The 20,857-nt window shown below is 47.8% G+C and overlaps 1 protein-coding gene across 8 annotated transcripts in view; it reads left to right on the plus strand.

The window, feature by feature from the left end:
* The window catches only part of Znf827 (zinc finger protein 827), a 183,397-nt gene that overhangs the window by 89,529 nt on the left and 73,011 nt on the right, over positions 1-20,857 (plus strand). For all 8 annotated transcript variants that reach the window (XM_050161498.1, XM_050161496.1, XM_050161497.1 and 5 more), the window contains exons 6-7: positions 13,090-13,329; positions 15,413-15,470. In XM_050161498.1, coding sequence (XP_050017455.1) covers positions 13,090-13,329; positions 15,413-15,470 — 298 coding nt within the window. The remainder of the gene's footprint in view (positions 1-13,089; positions 13,330-15,412; positions 15,471-20,857) is intronic.

Below are 20,857 nucleotides of genomic sequence, written 5' to 3' on the forward strand. Positions count from 1 at the left end.
GGCGCCTCTACCACTGTTGTGTATCCATTCTGGTATGGATCTTCTTTTACAGTAGTGCCCCTTGATCTGTGCAGTGGAGCCTGTGTTTCAGGCCCCGGGGGCTCCTTGTGAAGCCACAGATAGCAGCAAGCGCTACTGTACGTTATGGATATGCATATATCTATGATCAAAATTTTAAATCACAAATTAGGCACAGAGAGATTAATGACAATAACTAATGATAAAATAGAACCAGTAAGGCAACATGTTATAAAGGTTACATGAATGTAACCTTGCGCATGGTGGCAACCTTCCTGCTGACCACAGGTAACTTAAAACTATGGAAAGTGAACCCAGAAAGCAGAATCTGTATTTCATGCACTCATTCAGTCATTCAGCGAACTATTTATTGAGTTCCTTCGTTTTTCCAAGTCTAGTTCTGAGCACTAAAGACACAAGCTGATACGGTTTGTCTTACCCCCTCCCCACACTATTCTAGTCTCTGTTGTCACAGGATGCACTAGGAGCTGCCCTCTGGAACATGGGTAGCAGCCCCCAGCTGACCAATGCTGTTGGGGCAGTGAGGCCTCTCAGCGGGGGCGCACGTGTCTGGCTGGCACCACTGTTTTTATATTAACAATATTAGCATACTGTTATATGCTAGTGTATATGATTATGCCTGCATGAATTAGTAGTTTTTAACACCGTCTAAAAAAAGAATTTTAAGCTGATTTTCACATTCTAAAGTTTGCTAAAAAGCTTCCAATAAAACGTAAGCTTCGTGGACTGGAAAGTAGCTCAGCTAGTAAAGGACTTGCCTGTCAATCATTCGGACCCAAGTTTGCCCCCCAGAACCCATGCTTAAGAAAAATTAAACGTGACCATACCTTGGGGTTGCTGCCTTTAATCTCAGCACTCAGGAGGCAGAGGCAGGCAGGTCTGCGTGAGATAAAAGCCCAGCCTGGTCTCCATAGGCCAACCAGGGCTACATAGTAAAAACCCTATCTCAAAACAACAGCAAACCCTGGTATGGTGGCACAAGCTTGTAATCCCAGCTTGGGAGAGGCAGAGAATAACAGACCCCTGTGATCCTCACCTACCACCTTTCAGTCTAAGCTTCTGCAGGTAGGTTAGTGTTTTTGTTTTCTTTTCTCTTTGTTTAAAAAGAAATGTGGTGGCATTTTAGGAGCAAGAGCCGTGGTTGGCCTCTGGCCGCCACACCCCGGTGCACAAGTGAACACACACATTCCTTCACACATGTCCGTGTGCACACGCAAATACAGTGAAGGAACTGGATGAAACCCTAGTTATTGAAATAAAACTTCACTCGCTCCTTCATCTCTGTGGGCACTAAGAAATTCTATACTCTTGATAATTTTTGCCTAAACCAGTGGCCACTCATCACGGAGGTGGCTCTTGTTTTTCAGTTTGTTTGTTCTTTTTTTTTTTCATCCAGAATTCTTTTGAGTCTTCAGGAACTGTTAAAAATCAGCATTCATGTTCGAGCAGGGTCATACATACATAAGCACACCAACATTCTGATAAACAAATCACGGTCGTACATACACATGCACACCAACATTCTGATATACAAAGCATGGTCGTACATACACATGCACACCAACATTCTGATATACAAAGCATGGTCGTACATACACATGCACACCAACATTCTGATATACAAAGCATGGTTGTGCATACCACAAGCACACCAACATTCTGATATATACAAAACATGCTTATACATACACAAGCACACCAACATGTAACATGAGGGCCAGCTTGTGTCCCACCCAGTACCCCATAGCTGGCAAATCCCAAAGAAAATCACACAGAGATCTCCATAAGTTATAAAATTGATTGGCCCATTAGCTCAGTCTTCTTATTAGCTCTTGTAGCTTATATTAACCCATTATTCTTATCTATGTTAGCCACATGGATCGGTCCCTTTCACAGCAGGGTAGGTCATATGTTGCTTCTTCGGTGGTCTGGGCTGGACTGTTGAGGAATGGGCTTCCTCCTTCCCAGCATTCTCCTGTTCTACTTCCTGTCTGATTTTCCCACCTATACTTTCTGCCTGGCCAATCAGCGTTTATTTAAAACATGATTGACAGAATACAGACAATTCTCCCGCACCACCAACATTCTGATATACAAAGCTCTCTTTATACCAGCAGAGAAATAGGCAGTTCAGAGATTTATTAAATGGCAAAGGATAATTATTTTTAATAGCTGTAAGGTTGAGCTACATGCTTTCGGTGACACATACACCTCTGCTGCTTTTTTTCTTTTGCCTTTTTAATGTGAGACAAGTAAAAGTACATTCTGGACATTGATGAAAAGTAGGTTAATATTTTTTAAATGAGATCATTTGGAGTGTTACCAAATGGCATATGTATGGTGTAAATGCACCTCTTTAGCTAATTTCTAGTGAAATTATTAAATGAGATGAAAACAAGGTGATTGGGGGAGAATTTTGCATTAATACCCAGATGCTCAGAGTTCAATATATGATGTTAGGGTCACTCCATGTCTCCTTCTGGGTTGGCAAAGCTTACTCCCTGAGCCCCCAGTAACTGAAGGATCTCTCTTTTCTTTCTCCCTCTCTCCCTCCCTTCCTTTTTTTGAGACTGGGTTTCTCTGTGTAGCCCTGGCTGTCCTGGACCTTGCTCTGTAGACCAGGCTGACCTCCAACTCACAGAGATCCACCTGCCTCTGCCTCATGAGTGCTGAGATTAAAGGCGTGCACCATCCACTGCCCAGGTAGGATTTCAATTTTTGATTTTTGGGGGGAACAGAAATGAAAACTGATACAGAATTTGCAAGGCTAGATGGATAGATACAGTCAGTCCTGTGGTCACCAGAACCAAGTCACAACCTTGCACTGTAGCACTGGGTGCTGTTTGGAGCAGTTTTGGTAGGCAGGGACCTGGGACAGTGCTGGGTGGCTGCGGTGGGGATGCCACTGAAGACCACCGCTGTCCATAGGTGTAAAGCCGCGGTTCTTTGGGCGGACAGAATGGTCTGCTCCTTGTCACAGGGGAGCCCTGGGGCTAACTCCTTCCTACTTTTAAGGTTTGGACTCAACTTTTTATTATCATTCTGAGATTTATTTATTTTTATGTTACACATGTGAATGTTTTGTTTACACGTATGTTTGTGTGACATGTGTGTGCCTGGTACTCACAGAATCCAGAAGAGGCCATTGGATTCCCCCGGAACTGGAGAGCCAGATAGTTGTGAGCTGCCTTGTGGGTGCTGGGAGTTGAGCCCGGGTCCTCTGGAGGAGCAGCCTGAGCCACCATTCCAGCTCCTGAACCACACTTTTCTATGGTGTAGTAGTTTCTTGCAAGTTTGGAGTAATTTAACAAAATAGAGCACCTATAGCCATGTGCTTAGAAAGGTCAGTTCCGAGCTTCTCCTCCAAACTACTCTGCTTAGTTATGAATTACCGCACACAGCTAATTCCTCAAATGGGCGTCACTGTGTCCCACTGTCTCCAGGAATACTTACTGATGTGGACGAGACACACTGGTTAATTCAATTCATAACGTTTATGATTATATTTAAGAGTCAGCTTTGATACAATATCATTGAAATGGTTTTTAGGAATCAAAATGTACATGTAGGGGTGGGGTGAGAGGAGGCTATAATCAGGCTTAACAGCTATCGTTTTAACAAAATTCTAATGAGGAATGGTGTCTCAATTTAGAAAAGAGTCATTTAATTAATGAATAATTTAATTAGACACAGATTTTTAGTTACTTTCCTCAAAGATACTGGATTGTCTCATTGTTTTGATTGGTTACTCTTGAATTGTTTTGAGTGGTTTGTGGGGTGTATGTATGTGTGTGGTGTGAGCTAAAGCTATATATAAGAAGTCATTGTTCTAGAAGTTTCTCCTGAATCTATAAGAACTGGAGAGAATCTTTTCTACCCCTGATTCACTTTATGGAGATAGTTTCCTCTTTTCCACCTCAGAAAAGGTGGCCAGTATGTCCACCGCGGGAAGGAGGGCTCTGGTCAGAGTCTCTCTGGGCTTGGCAGCAGCCATGGACAAGCCCCTGTCTCAGTGTTGTTCTTCAGACTTTACATTCTCAGCTTTACCCTGCTAAGAGCCCCTGGACACTGACCATTGTGGCCATAAACCCAAGGTGGAGCCCAGAGGGAGCAAAGCAGCATATAATCCCCACAGTGAAGAAGGGCGTGCCAGCCCAGTCCTTAGAGAGCATACAATCCCCACAGTGAAGAAGGGGGTGCCAGCCCAGTCCTTTAGAGAGCATACAATCCCCACAGAGAAGAAGGGGGTGCCAGCCCAGTCCTTAGAGAGCATACGATCCCCACAGTGAAGAAGGGGGTGCCAGCCCAGTCCTTTAGACAGCATACGATCCCCACAGTGAAGAAGGGGGTGCCAGCCCAGTCCTTTAGAGAACATATAATCCCCACAGTGAAGAAGGGCGTGCCAGCCCAGTCCTTTAGACAGCAAATATTTCAACTCACACATGCTGCATGCAGCCTTTTCCAAGGCAGAGACCCTGGGTCATTGAAAAAATAAAATTGAACAGGATTGAGCGCCCAGACCTTAAGGTCTCCAGCCTAGCCAGGAGGTTCTCATAGCCCCTCTGTGAAGTTACAGGGTGAGAGAGTCAGGGCTACAGGACCATACTTGCCTTGCCCCTCTAGTGCTTCCTTCCAAGATGGAAAAACAAACAAACAAACAGAAAAGCAAAACCAAACAACAGGCACATAGCATCAGAAGCCTGTGAAGTTCCATCCTCCATCCTTTTGACCTCTGGTCCAGTAGATCTGACCTTACCTGTCCTCTGTTCAGCCTAACTCCTTTTCCATTTAGATTTTGGCATGGGCAGGAGGGCAAAGCCAGGGCAGTTGATCTGTATCCTGTGCCAGCTTGCGCCAGGCCCCGTGTGGAGTTGTTACCTTGTAATTTCAATCCAGGTCCCCTGGTCATTTGTTTCACCCACTTGGTGCTTTTGGTTGCATGATAATTAACGAAAACATTAAGTTACGATAATCCCAATAGCAGGAATCAAATTTCCTATGTGGAAGAGAATGGTTTCAGTGTGGCACTGTTTGCAGTACTTCCAGTGTGTGCGTGTGTGTGTGTGTATGTGTGTGTGTGCATGCGTGTATGTGCGTGCATGCGTGTGTGTGTACATGCATGCATGTGTCTGCGTGTGTGTGTGTGTGTGTGTGTGCATGCATGCGTGTGTGTGTTATTTCTCAGGTGCTATTCACCGTGTTTTCTGAGACGGGATCTCTCATTGACCTGGAACTTTAACCGGCCGTCTCCGTTCAGGTCCCAGGGATTGACTCCACCTCCCCAGTCCTAGGAGTGGAAGTGCACACACCACACTCGGGTCTTTTACAAGAGTTTTGGGATCAAACTCCAGTCCTGGGGCCTGAAAAGCCAGTACCTCACCAGCATGGCCACCTCCCAGCTTGTTTCCTGCTTGGAAGCAGCTGCCGTGGCTCCTGCCGTTCTGGGTCTCCTAGAGAAGGAAGGGCGGTTGATACTTTGACGCCAGCACCCTTCTATCCGTTCTTCATGTGTTAGGTGTGCGGTGCACATGCCTTCCTTCCAGATAGGAAGGGAGAGTAGCAGCTCACCCCTGCTCTACCTGGCCTCAGGTAACGCTGTGATAGACATACACCAGACATGCCAGCTACACTGGCCCTGTGCTGATGACAGAGGATTGAAGGTGTGAGAAGAGCCACGCCCTCCTGAGATTTCAGTCCGGAGGGGAGCAGGCCTGTGAGAGAATTCATGTTGGTGTCATATGCAAGGTGTATATCTAAAGACAGTGGAGAGAGCATGCCGGCCAGGAAGACATGGGGACTTCTAAAAGGGGTTTGCAATCTGAATTAATTTCTTTCTTAGATATTTAAGTTTGACTTCACTACCAAGACACTAGCTGAAGAATCTTTGCTTTACAGATGGCATTGTGACAGAAAGTCTGAGCTGGAGAGTGGATAGGGTTCATGCCTAGTGGTACAGTTGCTCCTGGGGAAGGTCGCCGAGCGTGGAGATGGATGTTGGTGATGGTAGAATGACTGACACCCGTGTGTACATTTAAAATGGCTAACTTTAAAAAAATAATAAAATAAAATGGCTAACTTGGGGGAGGGATGAAGATATTGCACAGGTTTGAAAGGTTCTGCGGACCTTAGTTATGTCCTCAGCACCCACAAAGAGCTGGACTTGCAGTTGCAGCATAGAGGTATGAGAGACAGACAGATCCCAGGTGGACAACCTGCTCTTCTAGTCTGGTTGGTGAGCTCCAGGCCAGAGACTCTGCCTCAAAAGGAGGCAGATGGCATTTCTGAGGATGATACTAGACTTGTCCTCTGACCTCCACCTGCATACACACATGAGCATAAACGTTCACACACTACACACCTCCAAGCATAAAGAAAAATATGGTCAAGATGGTAATTTTTAAGGAAGGCTTAGTCATCTCAACAAGAGTAAACTATGAAAGTGAGGGATAGGTCAGGTAAGGCAGATCTGTAACCCCGCTGCATGGGACACTGCAGGCCTGTAACCCCTCTGCATGGGACACTGCAGGCCTGTAACCCCGCTGTACCAGAGACTGGGGCAGGAGGCTCACAACATCAAGGCTTTCCTGAACTACAGAACAAGTCCAAACTTATCTTAATGAAAGCCTTTCTTAACCATATTCAGATGAATACATAGTGGTAGCAATGAAATCAGCATTATGAAGAAGGACTGGGGTACAGCTCAGGGACTGAACACTTGCGGAGCGCACACAAGTTCACTTTCAAGGAAGAGAAAGAGGGTTAGTTGGCCATTGACTCCATGTAACCTAGGCGACCTTCAACTCAGGATCTTCTTGCCTCAGCATCCCAAATGCTGTGGTTTCAGGCATGCTCGATCTCACCACCGCACCCAGAGGGGATTTTGACCGTTTCGTTAAAGGGAACTCCACAGCCTCTGCCCTACCAGACACACGTAGGAGGAGTTGAGATGGAAGAGAGCGACCTATGGGACACCACTGTGGAGTGTGTCCTGCACTTCCCTTAGCTATCCTGGTGTGTAACGTTTGTCCCTGACATCCAGAGGGGAGATATAGGCTGCATGCTGCTCTGGTGACATGGCTCTGGCAGGAGTGCATTCAGTACACTTTGTCCCTTCGGTCCTGTAAAGAAATGACAGTTTCCCTTGGCCCACACCTCGACCGCTTCCCACTAGAGGCCTGAGCGAGTTTGCCTTAAATGTTGTCCAGTGTAAATGGATAGGACGTCAGCACAAAGGGGTATGGGAGGCCATGCGTAGGAGCAGGACAGTGGAGGTACTGGATGGCCCCAGGCTTCCGGGAGCTCACCTGTGTGAAGGCAACTGCAGGGAATAGAGAGATCTTAGCTAAGTCTCTGCTGAGGAACACCTGCTGACCCAAAGGTGCAAAATGACTGCGCAGCAGAGCAGCAAGGGACCTTTCTTGTGGCTTCACTTGTCCCTCCCATGCTTCTCCAGTCCTTCTCTAGGGCCTGAAGGAAGAAAACTATGAGAAAGAATGGGAAAGGCAGTGCCTGCTCTCCTTCCCTGCAGTGGACCACTGAAGACTTTTCTGGGCAGAGACACGACTCGCCTTCTGAGGAAGGTCCCTCTGTGGCCCAGTGCATGGCATTAAGGCTTCCGGTTTCTGAATCTGGAGAACTTTGCTGTTTAATGGGTTGTAGTTCTTGTATTAGCTGAGAATGATCAGGTTAAAGGCCACCCAGAAAACGGGACGGAGCAGATTCCGAGAGTGGGAGACAGAAGTGAGAGCCGCTTTTGTCTCGCTCTACAAATGCACTTAATTCAGGGCACCAGGTCGCCCACTTCACCTTGGCATCCCTGAAGCCACACGATACCCCCAACACCCCAGGAAGAGTTCATCACCACCTTTGGCCTGGGTTCCTGGGTGTCCTTACAAAATATATTTTAATTTCACTTTTTGTATTAAAGGGACATTAGTCTTCTCATGAATCATCCAGCTTTGCACTGCCTGAGGGCAAGTACAAAACCAAGATTGAACCTATTGTAGAGTGGCAGATTCACTGACCAATGAGAGAACAGAGTGGGGTGGCTGGTGGGACAGGGCTTCCCCTGTACCCCTTCTGCGACCAAGCTGGGTTTGAGTGGGATTTATCCAGTTCCCCTCCCCACGCTGCTAGGGGTCAGAGGACATGCCTGCACCGTTCCAGTCACAAGCTGGACACCTGCATCTGTTTATGGGCATTGTCTCCTTAAAAAATAGGTGTGTGCCACATTATCACACTTATCAAAGGGAAATTACAGATAAGGAGCATTTCTGTGTAAGGTCACACAGAACCTGTTTCTCCTGCATCATAATTGGTTAAGGCTGTCGTGTGTGTGTGTGCGCGCGTGTGTGTGCATGTGTATGTGTGTGTACGTGTAGGAGTGTATGTGTGCGCGCGCGCGTGTGTGTGTGTGTGTGTGTGTGTGTGTGTGTGTGTGCATGTAGGGCACGTGTGTGAAGGCTAAACATCAACCTTAGGTGTTGTTCCTCAGGATCTGTCTGCCTTGATTTTGCGCCAGGGCCTCTCTTTGGTTTGAGGTTCACCCAGGAGGCAAGTCCCAGGAATCCACCTGTCTCCCCCTCCCCAGTATTGCGCTTACTCTGAGAACTCACTGACGGCCACGCCTGGCCTTTGTACATGGGTGTTAGAGGTCAAATTCAAGGCATGCTCTTTCCTGACAAGTGTGGCCCCTCCTCTTTTAATCTTATAGATTCCTTGGGACAGAAATTAGTGCTTGTCCTATTAAGTAAGAGATTCTCAAAACTTTTCTATTGTGTACGAAGGTCCTAGAAGTGAACACTTAGCCCTGGTGTGAGTGGATGGTAAGAACCAGTGGGAAGGATTGATTCAACCGTTGTCCTGTGAGAATGTTGCCAGGCAAACAGTAGCTGAGCTGGGACAATGGTATTTGGAGCAGACACCTATGTTCCCAGGTCAGACCGACCTCTGGTCCTAGGCCAGACTTGTTTAGGCAACCTGGCTGGGCTTGTGATTAGCATGGGGTGGGTCCCCACTGGAACATAAGAGGAACTTTTCCTTTCTTGCTCTGGATGAAGGTTTTTATTTGTTTTTTTGCATTTATTTATTTATTTATATATTTTGATTTTTTTTTTTGAGACATAGTTTTCTCTGGGTAGCCCTGGGTATAGATCAGAGTGGCCTTGAACTCAGAGGTCTGCCCGCCCCTGCCTCTGAGTTCTGGGACTAAAGGCATGCTTCATCATGCCTGGCTGAAGTTTTCAATTTGTTGTTGTTTTGAGTGAAAAATCAGATGTGGTAGAAATTTCAGAAGAATAGCTTTCTACCAGAGGGATTGTTTGTCCCTCCCTAAGAAAAGTGGACAATATCTTGTATGTGTGTGTGTGGTGTGTCTGTCTGTCTGACTGTGTGTCTATCTGTCAGTCACTCTGTGTGTGCGTGTGTGGAGGCCAGAAATTGATCTTCAGTCTGACACTTCCTTTTTCTATCTATCTATCTATCTATCTATCTATCTATCTATCTATCTATCTATCTATCTATCTATCTTGTTTTCTCATAGTCTTAAGATATTTTTATTTTTCTTTCCTTGTCCAACTGCAGTTTCCCCTCCCTCCAGTCTTCACAGCCCCTTCCCCCACTGCCCCTCTCCCTCCCCCCATCCACTCCTTCCATTTCCCTTCAGAAAAGAGCAGACCTCCCGGGTGTACCAGCCGAGCACAGCAAGATGGCTTAACGAGTTACACTAAGACTGGGCACATGACCACATTTCAGGGCTGGATGAGACACCGGCAGGAGGAAAAGGGTTCTCCCACTACCACTGTGAGGAGTCTCACGAGAACACCACACTATGTGTCTGTAATTTACATGCTGAGGACCTAGCTGAGACACACACAGATTCCCTGGTTATCACGGCAGTCTCTGCTTAGTTGACTCTGTGGGCCTTGTGCCTGTGTCCTTGACCCCTCTGACTCCTGTAGCCCTTACTCCCACTCTTCTGCAGGCTTCCCCGAACTCCGCCAATGTTTGGCTGTGGGTCTCAGCATCTGCTCTCTCGGTTGCTGGATGAACCTCTCTAATGACGACTGGGCCGGGCGTCAATCTACCAATCCATGAGTATAGCAGAATATTATTATTCATCGACTTTATTTTCAGTCATGTTAGGTTCTATCCTAAGTCTCTGGGCCCTCCAGCCTCTGGGTCCTGACACTCCAGGCAGTGTCAGGGGTGGGCTCCCCTTTCATATCTTGGTATTTTTTGAGACAGGGCCTCACTATGTCACTCTGGCTGTCCTGGATCTCACTGTGTAGACCAGGCTGTCCTTGAACTCACAGACTTCTGCCTGTCTCTGCCTCCCAAGTACTGGGATTAAAGGTGTGCGCCTTCGTGCCTGGTTCCGCCTTAGTGTTTGAGCCGGGGTCTATCACTGTTAATTTAGAACATTCTTCTGAAATTTCTTCAGGTTGTTGTGAGGACAGAAAGCACTGTCCTGCCGATCATTCTGGAAGCTACCCCAGTTGGCCTGAAAAACTAAATTGTTCTGTTCAATTCAGGGTGCAGACAGTCACGTGGCTTTTGATCCAGGGTCAAAGATGGGGACCTGAGGGTGGAGGAGGAGATAGATACACTGTGGAACCTCTTCCCAACTTCACTCTTTCCGGTGTTGAGACTTTTCTTTTTAAGTCAGTGACTCTCATTGTATTGGTCCTGGCATTCCTCTGTGGGTGTCCTCAGGCTCCAAAGAGACTTTGCAGTGTGAAGGTCAGAGCCACCGTTGTGTACCCGTGACCCTGACCCTCTGTTTAGTTTCCACATACTGAATACTCTGTGGGGACAGGAAGAAGGGAATGTGTGCTGTGATTGCTCATGTGGGCAGATGATCCAACTGGAGGTTAGGGTGTCTGTGGGGTCATCACATCCCCAGGGCAGGGAGCCAGCACCCCAGAAATTTGCTGATCTGTAACTGAAAAGGTTTTCTGCCCTCCTCCTCCTCCTCCCCGTCCTCCTCCCCGTCCTCCTCCTCCTCCTCCTAGTTGCTCTCTCTTTCCTCCTACTCCTTCCATCCCCCGTCTCTCCTCCTTTTCTTGCCCCACTTTCTCTTTTTCATGCCTGACTGAATCAGCGAACTCAGTTTTTCTGAGCTACTTAGATCCACAGAGGGGAAAATAGTTTGTCAGTAAGAGGGGAAGGAAGGACAATCTAGATGAAATATCTTAGTGCCCCAAAGGTCAACTGTTGGCCAAAGAATTAGCAGTTTTTTCAGAAAAACCGTGTGTAATACATTAGGAAGAGAAACAAAAAATTAGCACTCTTATGATAAGCTTGCATTGGTAACCACAGATTAATTTTAATGGTTTAATTTGAAGTGCTCTTCTGTTTGCTTGTTTGTTTCTAACTGCTCCACACAGCACCTATTTGACTTTCCTCCCCGCTCCGCTCAGCAGTTTGCGGCACTGATGGCTCTCTCCCCATTGCTGGACCGACCCAGGAGTCAGTGCCTGCAAATACTGTTCCGTCGGTTGTCAGAAGACTGTTCTGTCCTGTGCATTCTCCGCCTCTGCTGCGCAGCGGTGAGGCATATTGAGAAGCTCGGTAGCTGCTTCATGCGGCTGTTGTGGTGGTGGTGGTTGCCGTCATAGCCCGGTTCAGGCGTTTCATGCCCACCATGCTTTAGTGGGGGGACCTTGCCTTGCCATGCTTTGTGCAGCTCTTTAGCCGGTTGTACGGCAACTCCAGAGTCTTTCCTTTTTGTTTGTTTCTTTGTTTATTTTCAAGACAGGGTTTCTCTGTGGCTTTGGAGCCTGTCCTGGAACTAGCTCTGTAGACCAGGCTGGCCTCGAACTCACAGAGATCCGCCTGCCTCTGCCTCCCGAGTGCTGGGATTAAAGGCGTGCGCCACCACCGCCCAGCTCCAGAGTCTTATTTGACTCTGTCCTTTCCTGTCTCTAAGAAGGACCCTTGTCACTGGCTCTAAGTTTTCCTGGGTTATCCACTAAAACTTCATCTCGGGTCCTTAGTCACGTCTGTGAAATGCTTTTCCCCAAACAGGACCGTGTTCACAGGGTCTCATGGTCGGATGCTGGGTTACTGCTCAACCCACTGCCTGTCTGTCCTTTAGCTAAGTGTCCCGGTCATCTCTGACTTTTGTCTTCTAGGGTGCTGTGTACTCGGTAGTTACTAATACATGTTTACTGGTTTGGAAATGTGTCCAAATTTGTGCCTGGATGAAGTGACCCACCTTGTGGTCCAGGCATGTCCTGTGCTTCACTCAAGGAGTGCATGACCATAGACACCCAGGCTCGCAAAGCAAATGCATGTTTCCCACTAACGTTGGGCCGTCTAGAAACTCTGAGGAAGAACGGTTGTGATCTGCCCTCATTCTGGTCTCTGAGACTGCTTCTAGGTGTACATCTGGGCTTCAGTTAACTTGAGAAGTGATCTCAAGCTTTAGTAGCCCCCAGAAAGGTAGAAATTCCTCCAAAGAATCCACTTTGTTTGACCTTTGTCCTTTAGATGCCTTCTTAGAGAGAAAACCCTTGATGCGGGCTTTAGAGACAGGGAAGAAGTTGTCATCTTAGGAAGCTCGCTCTTATCTGAGTCGCTGAAACTGGCTGAGCTATAAAGTCAGAACAGTTGCTGGCTGCTTTCTCTGTTTACAGTCAGCACTGGACTTAGGGTTGGTCAGGGAATCCCTCACCAAGAAGCCTGAGGTTCTAGGCAGCCAGGCTGTTAACTCTGTGACCTTGGGCGGACCACTCTGTTTCTCAGGCTATCCTATTTCCAGCCTTTTTTGGAAGACAGGTGGGTGGAGCTAATGGTTTCACACTGTGTTTTAGTGTCCCGTGGCACCCACTCTTCTAGCCTCTTTTCTAACACAAACCTCATGGTTTTCTTTGTAATTAGCGACTGAGTTGGCTGGGGATACACCTCAGGGTGGAGCATGTGCACCCCTTGCATGCACTGGGCCCTGGGTTCAAGTCCCAGCACAACAGACAGACAGAAAGACGGCAGAAAGTGGGTTTGCTTCAGAATGAAGGACGGCTCTGGTTTCTCTCACCCACCTGCTTGCAGCGGAAAGCTACAAGGAGACACAGGCAGTGAAAGTTAAAGAGGAACCCATGGAGGTGGACATCCAGGACTCCCCAGTCCCCATATCTCCCAGCCGGACCCTTGGCTACAGCACTTTAATGGGGCGAGAGAAAACTGAACCCTTACAGAAGCTTCCAGAAGGTAGAGTTCCCCCGGAGAGGAATCTCTTCAGCCAGGACATCTCCGTGAAGATGGCTTCTGAGCTTCTTTTTCAGCTCTCAGGTAGGTGAATGGTGGTACATGTCACTGGCTGGAAAGCCCTTCTTCTGAAGGGGAGGTAACCCACACCATAGGGGGTTTGGAAGGATCTGTTTTGTGTTATACTGCAATATTAATGAGGTGTTGCCAAATCGGATTCCTAACTCACTTGTAGAAAATGTTAGGATTTTATCTATGTGGCGGTCAGGTGACAGCGTTTGGGAGCTGCTTCCCTACTCCCACCACATGGAGCCCAGAGGTAGAGCTCAGACCCTCTGCCTGTTGAGCCCTCTCACCTGCCCAACTGGCTTTAACATGGTTGGAATTAGGGCTCTGTGCAGTTCTCTGGTGATCCCCTTGCCCAGGCTCAAACATGCACCTCTGGGAGGTGTAGTGTTGATCTTACTCAAGGCCATTTCTTTCTAATGACGAAAGAGAAACTTCCACGTCCTCCAAGAGAACCTGTATTGCTGGGAAAAATCACATTGTCTGAATTAGTGAAATTTTTATTATATCTTGCTGAAAAAAATTAAAGAGAGAGAGAGAGAGAGAGAGGAAAGTAAAAAGTGGAAGCACGAAGGCCGTCTCCAGCTGTGGTCTGAGAGGGTGTTTTTGTAGATGAACCCCTTTTCCTTCAAATGCTTGGAATCCAGAGGTGCAGGAATTTAGCCCTGTGAAGGGTCTGGTACCTGAGCTGTGCTTTCTGTCTGCTTTTCCAAGCTTGTCCTGTTTGTCCCTGGAGAATCTGCCATGCTGCTCCTCCTAGACCACGAAGACTGGTTTTGTGTGTTTACAAGACTGGTATTCTGGCAGACACACACACAAGCCCTCATCTGGGTCTTCATGAAGTTTTTCCGTCAGTCATTTCTCACTGAAGTTTGATAGAGCAGACAGCCTTCACATCCCTGTTCCATATGGCACTGTTGCACCCCTTAGAAACAGGCAGGGAACAAGCTGAAGTCAGTGTCACCCTGACAGGTTAGCTTCTCTGTGGCCTGGTGGCACCGCCACACTGTGTCGGTGTCTCAGTGACACTGAGATTCTCTAAAGTGGTGGAGATCACTAACTCAGTAAGCTTCAAAGGGCCTTGCTCATGCTGTCCCTTTTCTAAAAGCCTAGGCTTCGTAGATAGTGATTTAAGAGTATGGATCAGCTGAAGGCAGGACTGTGTGGCTCTGAGAGGACCCACCCTGGCACAGACACAGCCTAGGTGACCCCAGACAAGCCATCCTGCCCAGACTACATGCTAGCTAGCTAGCAACAGTGGATGCTGGCAGGCAATCCAGCTCCTCCCTTGGTGTCACTGTTGGAAGGAGGGGAAGGAGGTGTGTGTGTAAACACACACGACTTAGCTTCCTTAGCGTCCCCTCAGTCAAAGGCAGCTGGGAAAGGTGTATAAGCCTTGTTTACATTTTGCAAAAAGTCCCCAAGATGAGATTTTATCTTTTGAAACCTACCTGGTCATAAGATCTGAAAGCTTTGTAGGTTGGCCAGGTTTTCTGCAAATGCTTCAGAGAAGCCATCGAGAGCTGTGACGGTCAGGGGAAGAGTCCTCACGTTTGTGCGGGGTCAGCGAGGCTATGGTTCAACTTGGTGTTCTTGAAAGCTAATTAAATAATTTCTGACAGCTGCTGCATACAGACCCCAGGATGCACGAGGAGCAGGCTTACCTCTTGTCTAATGACATCGTTCTGTTCCTGGTGACATTTATTAGAATAAGCAGTCCATGACAGCACCAAGAGCTCTCTGGCCGTCCTCGGAAGGAGTCGAACAACGCAGACTGTCGTCAGAGTTGGGAAAGAACACTTGCCACAACCGCAGTTGGAGGGCCTGGGGAACACAGGAGTTACCAGCCAGGGAAAGATGGGTAGACACCCACCCTTCCCGTGCACCTAACCTGTGTGCTTACTGAGGCCGAGTTACAACCAGGCAGCACCCACACCTAACTCGCTAGTTCTGCTTGCTCAGTGTTTAGTAGTTTTGTGGCTGCGTCTAGATGCGTTTGATTTTCCCAAGAAGATAAGAGAGAAACTGGGTGTTTCTGTCTAAAAGATGGAAGTAAACTGAGTGTAACCCAAGGCATGTGTTTCTTTCTGTCTCCTTACAGAAAAAGTGAGCAAAGAACACAATCACACAAAGGAAAACACCATTCGGACGACCACCAGGTAGGCGGCTGCTGTGCTGGGTCACCCCTGTGCCCGTGTGCTGGGTCACTCCTGTGCCCGTGTGCTGGGTCACCGCTGTGCCCGTGTGCTGGGTCACCTCTGTGCCCCGTGTCACCCCTGTGCCCCCTGAGCCCGGTGTCACCCCTGAGCCCTGCGTGCCGGGTCACCCCTGTGCCCGGTGTCACCCCTGTGCCCCGCGTGCCGGGTCACCCCTGTGATCTGCCCAGGCCTGTTTCACTCATGCATGGGATACTCTTCTTCAAACCCTGCGGATTCAAAGGAGTTAGAGCTTTCTCAACATTTTCTCCCAGAATTCTCAGCTGTTGCAACAAGACAAGCTTCTAGGATAAACAGAGAGACAAACCTTAATGTTTATTAGATATGTACAAGGGACAGGTCGGCTGGCTGGGGGATTTTCCATATGTCATTGTTTTTTATTCCTTACGACAAGCTTATGAAGTAGATGCTCTTATCACCTTTGCAAAAGCTTACTTATTTTCTTACTTTTTGGTACTTGGTTCTGAACCCAAGGCCTCTTCCATGGTGAGGGTTGAAATGGGAGGTGCAGTTTGGAGGCTTAGGCTAGGGCAGGACCAAGGTTCTTCTGGTGGTTCTGCGTCGCCCTGGCTCTGCTATCCCATCGTTGACTTGAAGCACTTTCTGGGGGAAAAGATTTTAGAGCAGACAGAAGACAGTGCTTCTGTAGAGTTGCAGGAGGGTGAGTGAGATGGCTCAGCAGGCAGAGGACTTGCTGCCAAGCCCGACCACCCGAGTTCTGTCCCTGGAACCCACATGACAGGAGAGAATTCTCCTCTGACTTCCACACACACGATACGCCCACCCCATAAACAAGCAGTCAAATGAATTTTTTTTAAGTTGCGAGAGCTGGGCACCATGTTGTATCTTGTAGTTCCTACTGCTGGGAGCTAAGGCAGGAGAATTGCTTGAGCCTCAGAGTTAAGGCATCTTAGACAGCAACATGAGAGCAAGTCTTTAAAAAGAAAAGTGGGAAAGTGGATCTGAATTACACTGTAGGAAAGAACAGTTCCCACTGGCAGAGGTTCTGTTCAGCGATGTGGATGGCCCACCTTCGGCCGTCAGTCAGTCTGGGTGCTCTCACAGGACCCTGGAGAACTGCCCTCAATAAAGAGTGAGGTGGAGGCTGGAGAGATGGCTGCTCTTCCAGAGGTCCTGAGTTCAATTCCCAGCAACCACATGGTGGCTCACAACCATCTGTAATGAGATCTGGCATTCTCTCTGGTCTGTAGGCACACATGCAGACAGAACACTGTATACATAATAAATCTTTTAAAAAAGAAAAGTGAGGTATATCGGGCAGCAAGCACATCTGCAGAGAGCAGCTCTTCCCTGTGCAGGGCCATTCCCCACCTTTAGCTTGCTTCTGACTCAGCCCAAGACAGGAGCTGCATGGGGAGTCAGGGCCAGATGAGTTTAGAGGACAGTCAGCCAGGAAACTGGTTCAATCAGGAGTTTGCTTACCTGGGCAAGCATAGTTGCATTTTTTTATGACTGATCAGTTGACTGGTTTTATATTTTTTTATTTTTGTGTGTGTGTGTGTTTACATGGGTTTACATGTGTGCATGTGTGTGAGGCCACAGAACAACCTTGGAATACTTCTTCAGGTTCTTCCTCACTTTGCCTTTTGAGACAAGGTCTCTCAATGGCTTAGATCTCAGCAAGTGGGCTAGGCTGGCTGTCAAGCATGCCCCAGGACCCATCTGCATTTTTTTTTTAAGTTGGGTTCTGGAGGATTGAACTCAGGTCCTCAATGCAAGTACTTTACAAGCTGAGGCATCTCCCCAGCCCTGTTCTTTCAGTCCTTGAAACAAATGATAGATAAGTGAATGATTTTCTTTCAGGCTGTAACAACCTCATCGCACCATCAAGTATAGACAGAATTCTCTGGGATTTTATCCCACGATTTTCTTTTCTACTCAGTTCAGTGGAATTCAGAATATTGGATATCAAAGAGAAATGAACACAAAGTCAGTTTGCCTCATGCCGGGCTAACAGTACTAGGGAAAGAACCTTTGTCTTAGAATGGAAGACGGACCACCCGTCTCTGAAGGGACAGGGATGGACAACTGGTCCTGTGAAGATGGTCCGCAGATTGTCTGGGTGAAAAGCCTGTTTTGTCTCTGGCCTTGGATGCCGCCGCAGGAGATCTGAGTTTATGCAAATGCTCGCTTGCTGCCTCCTTAGCGTCCTAAGTCTGTCTGCTGTGTCCCAGGGTCATAACCTCAGATGGAGTTGCTGTGTTCCATAGTCACCCAAGTACAGCAAATTAATGACACGTGCTCATTCCACTTTCCTTCCACGGGGCCCTCGAAGGTCATAGCTCGGGCTCCTAAAGTGGAGTGAGTCTGGGCTCTCTTGAGGGGCCTTAGTGAGGAACTGCTTTTGGATGGGAGGGGTGGGAGCAGGGAAGAGTCTATGGAGGTTGTGGCTTTGGCTGGAGCCTCCTTCAGCTCAGTCCCCTAGGGGACCCTGGAATAGGAGGTGCTACAGAGACCATGCAGCCTTTATTGTGGGCGCCAGATCCTTGTACCCTAAAAGCTATGTTTCCTGATGGAGGCTCCCATTGGGAGGGGTTTTCACTAATTGTACCGAAGGAAGGAGCTAGGCAGGCCCCCAACAGCATTCCAGGGAGGCCGCTAGACCCTGAAGAGTAAGTATATGCTAAATACATACAGAATACATCACAGAGAGGTGTGTGAGACCATGTTGTTTTGTGCTTTCCCCCATGCTCTGGGAGGAGGGAAGAGGACTGAAATATGCCTCTGGTATAAACTGTGTTGGCTGGAACCAAAGCTTAATTATAGTTAGAAGAGATTTTTATTTTTAAGCATTCAGCAAAAAGGAATCAATCGTAATTTCTTCTCTTGCTGGGAGATTATTATAAGGAAGAAAAACCTAACTCAGATCCGCCTGAAGCAATGGAAAAGTTGCTTCCTAGGAGCCCCAACCAGACGTGTTCAGAAGCCAGGATTAGACCCAGGGTTTATAATTCCACAAAACCCTGGGTGTGTTTTTATTTATTCTTGTAGACACCTTGACCAAATCTACAAATTGATTTCTTTTTCACCCCTTACCTCATGGCTTGAAGTGGAGTCAAGCTGGCCCAACTAAGGACAGAGGAGATGACAGCTGTCTGGTTCTGACTCTTTAGCGCTTTCAAAGGCCCTGATTTTGTATGCCCAAGGTCGGGGGGGGGGGAGTTATATTTTAGGGTGTGTTCTGCGGTAGCTCTCAAATAGATTTATACAAACGCTCCATTCTCATGTATCTGTGTTTTAGTACTTACTGGGGTATTTGCTTAGTTACTATTTTTGAGTCAGTCTCACCGTGTAGCTTGGTTTGACCTGGAACTTTCAGCCCTCCTTACTCGGCCTCCCGGTACTGGGATTGTAGGGATGCAGCACCCCATTTGACTCGGTTATCCCTCCTCTCGTGTTTATTTCCTGGAAGAAGCTAACTGTTTGGAACAGTGGCTTACCACTGGACTCTAGAAGTTTCCACCTTCAGGAGTTATATGTAGTTTAATCATGTAGGAGCCCTGGGGGCCAGCCTGCCTGTTCAGTGCAGCTACATGGCCTTTTCCTGCCTCTTTCACGCTGATGAATCCCCAAGCTCCTGCACTTGGGCTGTCTCCTGCTCCTGAAGTTTGGGGAGTTACAGGACATGTAAACTGGCTGCCTCCCTGTCCTACACAAGGCCATAGCACCCCTCCATTTGTCCATCACTATTGATTTCTGTGTTCCTTACGCCCACGGGGCCTGTGGGGAAGCACAGTAGTCCCCAGTGAAAGGCACTGCGGCTTGCCATTCCCAGGGCCAGAAGCTGTGCTTGACATGGGATGCTCAAGAAGCCCTCGGGCTGCATGTCCTGCGCTCTCACCCCACTGAGTTTCCAGTCCAGCTACAGCACTGCCCCTCGCCCATACCACTGTTATAAAACATACGATATGGAGGACAGGAAATGACGAGAGACAGCATGTCTTGGCAATTTGTAAAAAGAGACTTAGCTGAAGCTAAAGGCTGAGGCTAGCTACTAGCAAATTCCTGGATTCATTTGTCTGTTTTTTATACCGCTGTAACGGAGAATTTCACAGATACACGGGGATGGAGAGAGGGGCCAGTCACCGTTAAGACTGTTGCCAGTTCCCACCCTGGGTCACTTTATCTGATTTTCCCTTGTCACCTCTTCCGATAGATTACTCTGAAACAAGTTCTAGGCATGAGAATGCGTGTATGTTGTACGCATGTGTGTGTACATGTGTGTGTAATGTACATACGTGTACATGTGTGTAAGCTTGATCACCTGTGTATGTACACCATCATGTTTCTTCATCTGTTGCTCTCCACTTTAAGCGTTTGAAACAGTGTTTCCGACTGGTCTGGAGCTCCCAGCACTAGCGTCAGCTTCTGTTCCCGGCTCTATCTTGTCTGTCTTATTTTTATAAAGATGGGGTCTTACTGTATAGCTCTGGATGTCCTGGAATTTGCTCTATAGACCAGGCCTCAAACTCCCAGAGGTCCCCCTGTCGCTGCCTCCGAGTGCTGGGAGCGAAGGCTTGCGCCACTATGCCTTTCCCAACTGCTTGGCTGACTGCTCGCAGGTTTTACGTCGGTCCTGGGAATTCAGACTCCTTGTGCAGAAAGCACTCTCTCCACTGAGCCACCTCCCAGCCCCCTTGAGATTTTCATTTACAGAAATGATTTGGTTGCTTTTGTTTCTGCTTTATTTGTGATGGTGCTGCTCTTGGAGCCAGGGCCTCGAGCAAGTGCTATTCCGGCACTGTCCAAGTGAGCCACATCCCCGGCAGGAACTGGTTTGAGAATGCCCTTTCTTATTTTCAAATCCTAAGACCTTAGAATCAGCTGTGTAAATTAGAACAACTTTCCCGAAAGAAAAGGCAGAAAATAACCCACCAGACTGTACCAGATAGCCGGGCACAAAAATCAATTTACTTAGCAGCTGGGATGATTGGATCATGCGATTCTGCCTTGACTCTGCCCCGCTGCCCTTGTCTGCACCCTTATAAGGGCACCTGCACTGAATGCAGCCTGTAAATTCTCAAGCCACCATCCTTTCACACGTTTAACCTTTAAGAGTCTAGAAAATTCAGGTGTGAGGAGGCCCGGAGGTCTCCTGTGAGAGCAGGTCCTGGGTGTGCCTAGTGCCATCTTCCTGACACACAGCTGAGGGAGCGAGTTCTTGCCAGGATCAGGAGAGTAGAACAGACCATGGATGAGTCTAATAAAACCCTAATTTTTATAAATTTACTTTCCCAGCACATGCCCCGTTTCTATAGGGAGTAGATAACCAGTCATTATGGTCATTTGGCAGATGAAAGTACATGAGG

This window comes from Alexandromys fortis, unplaced genomic scaffold, assembly GCF_014885135.2.
Source record: "Alexandromys fortis isolate MF-2015 unplaced genomic scaffold, M_Fortis_MF-2015_v1.1 scaffold_127, whole genome shotgun sequence".
Lineage (NCBI taxonomy): Eukaryota > Metazoa > Chordata > Mammalia > Rodentia > Cricetidae > Alexandromys > Alexandromys fortis.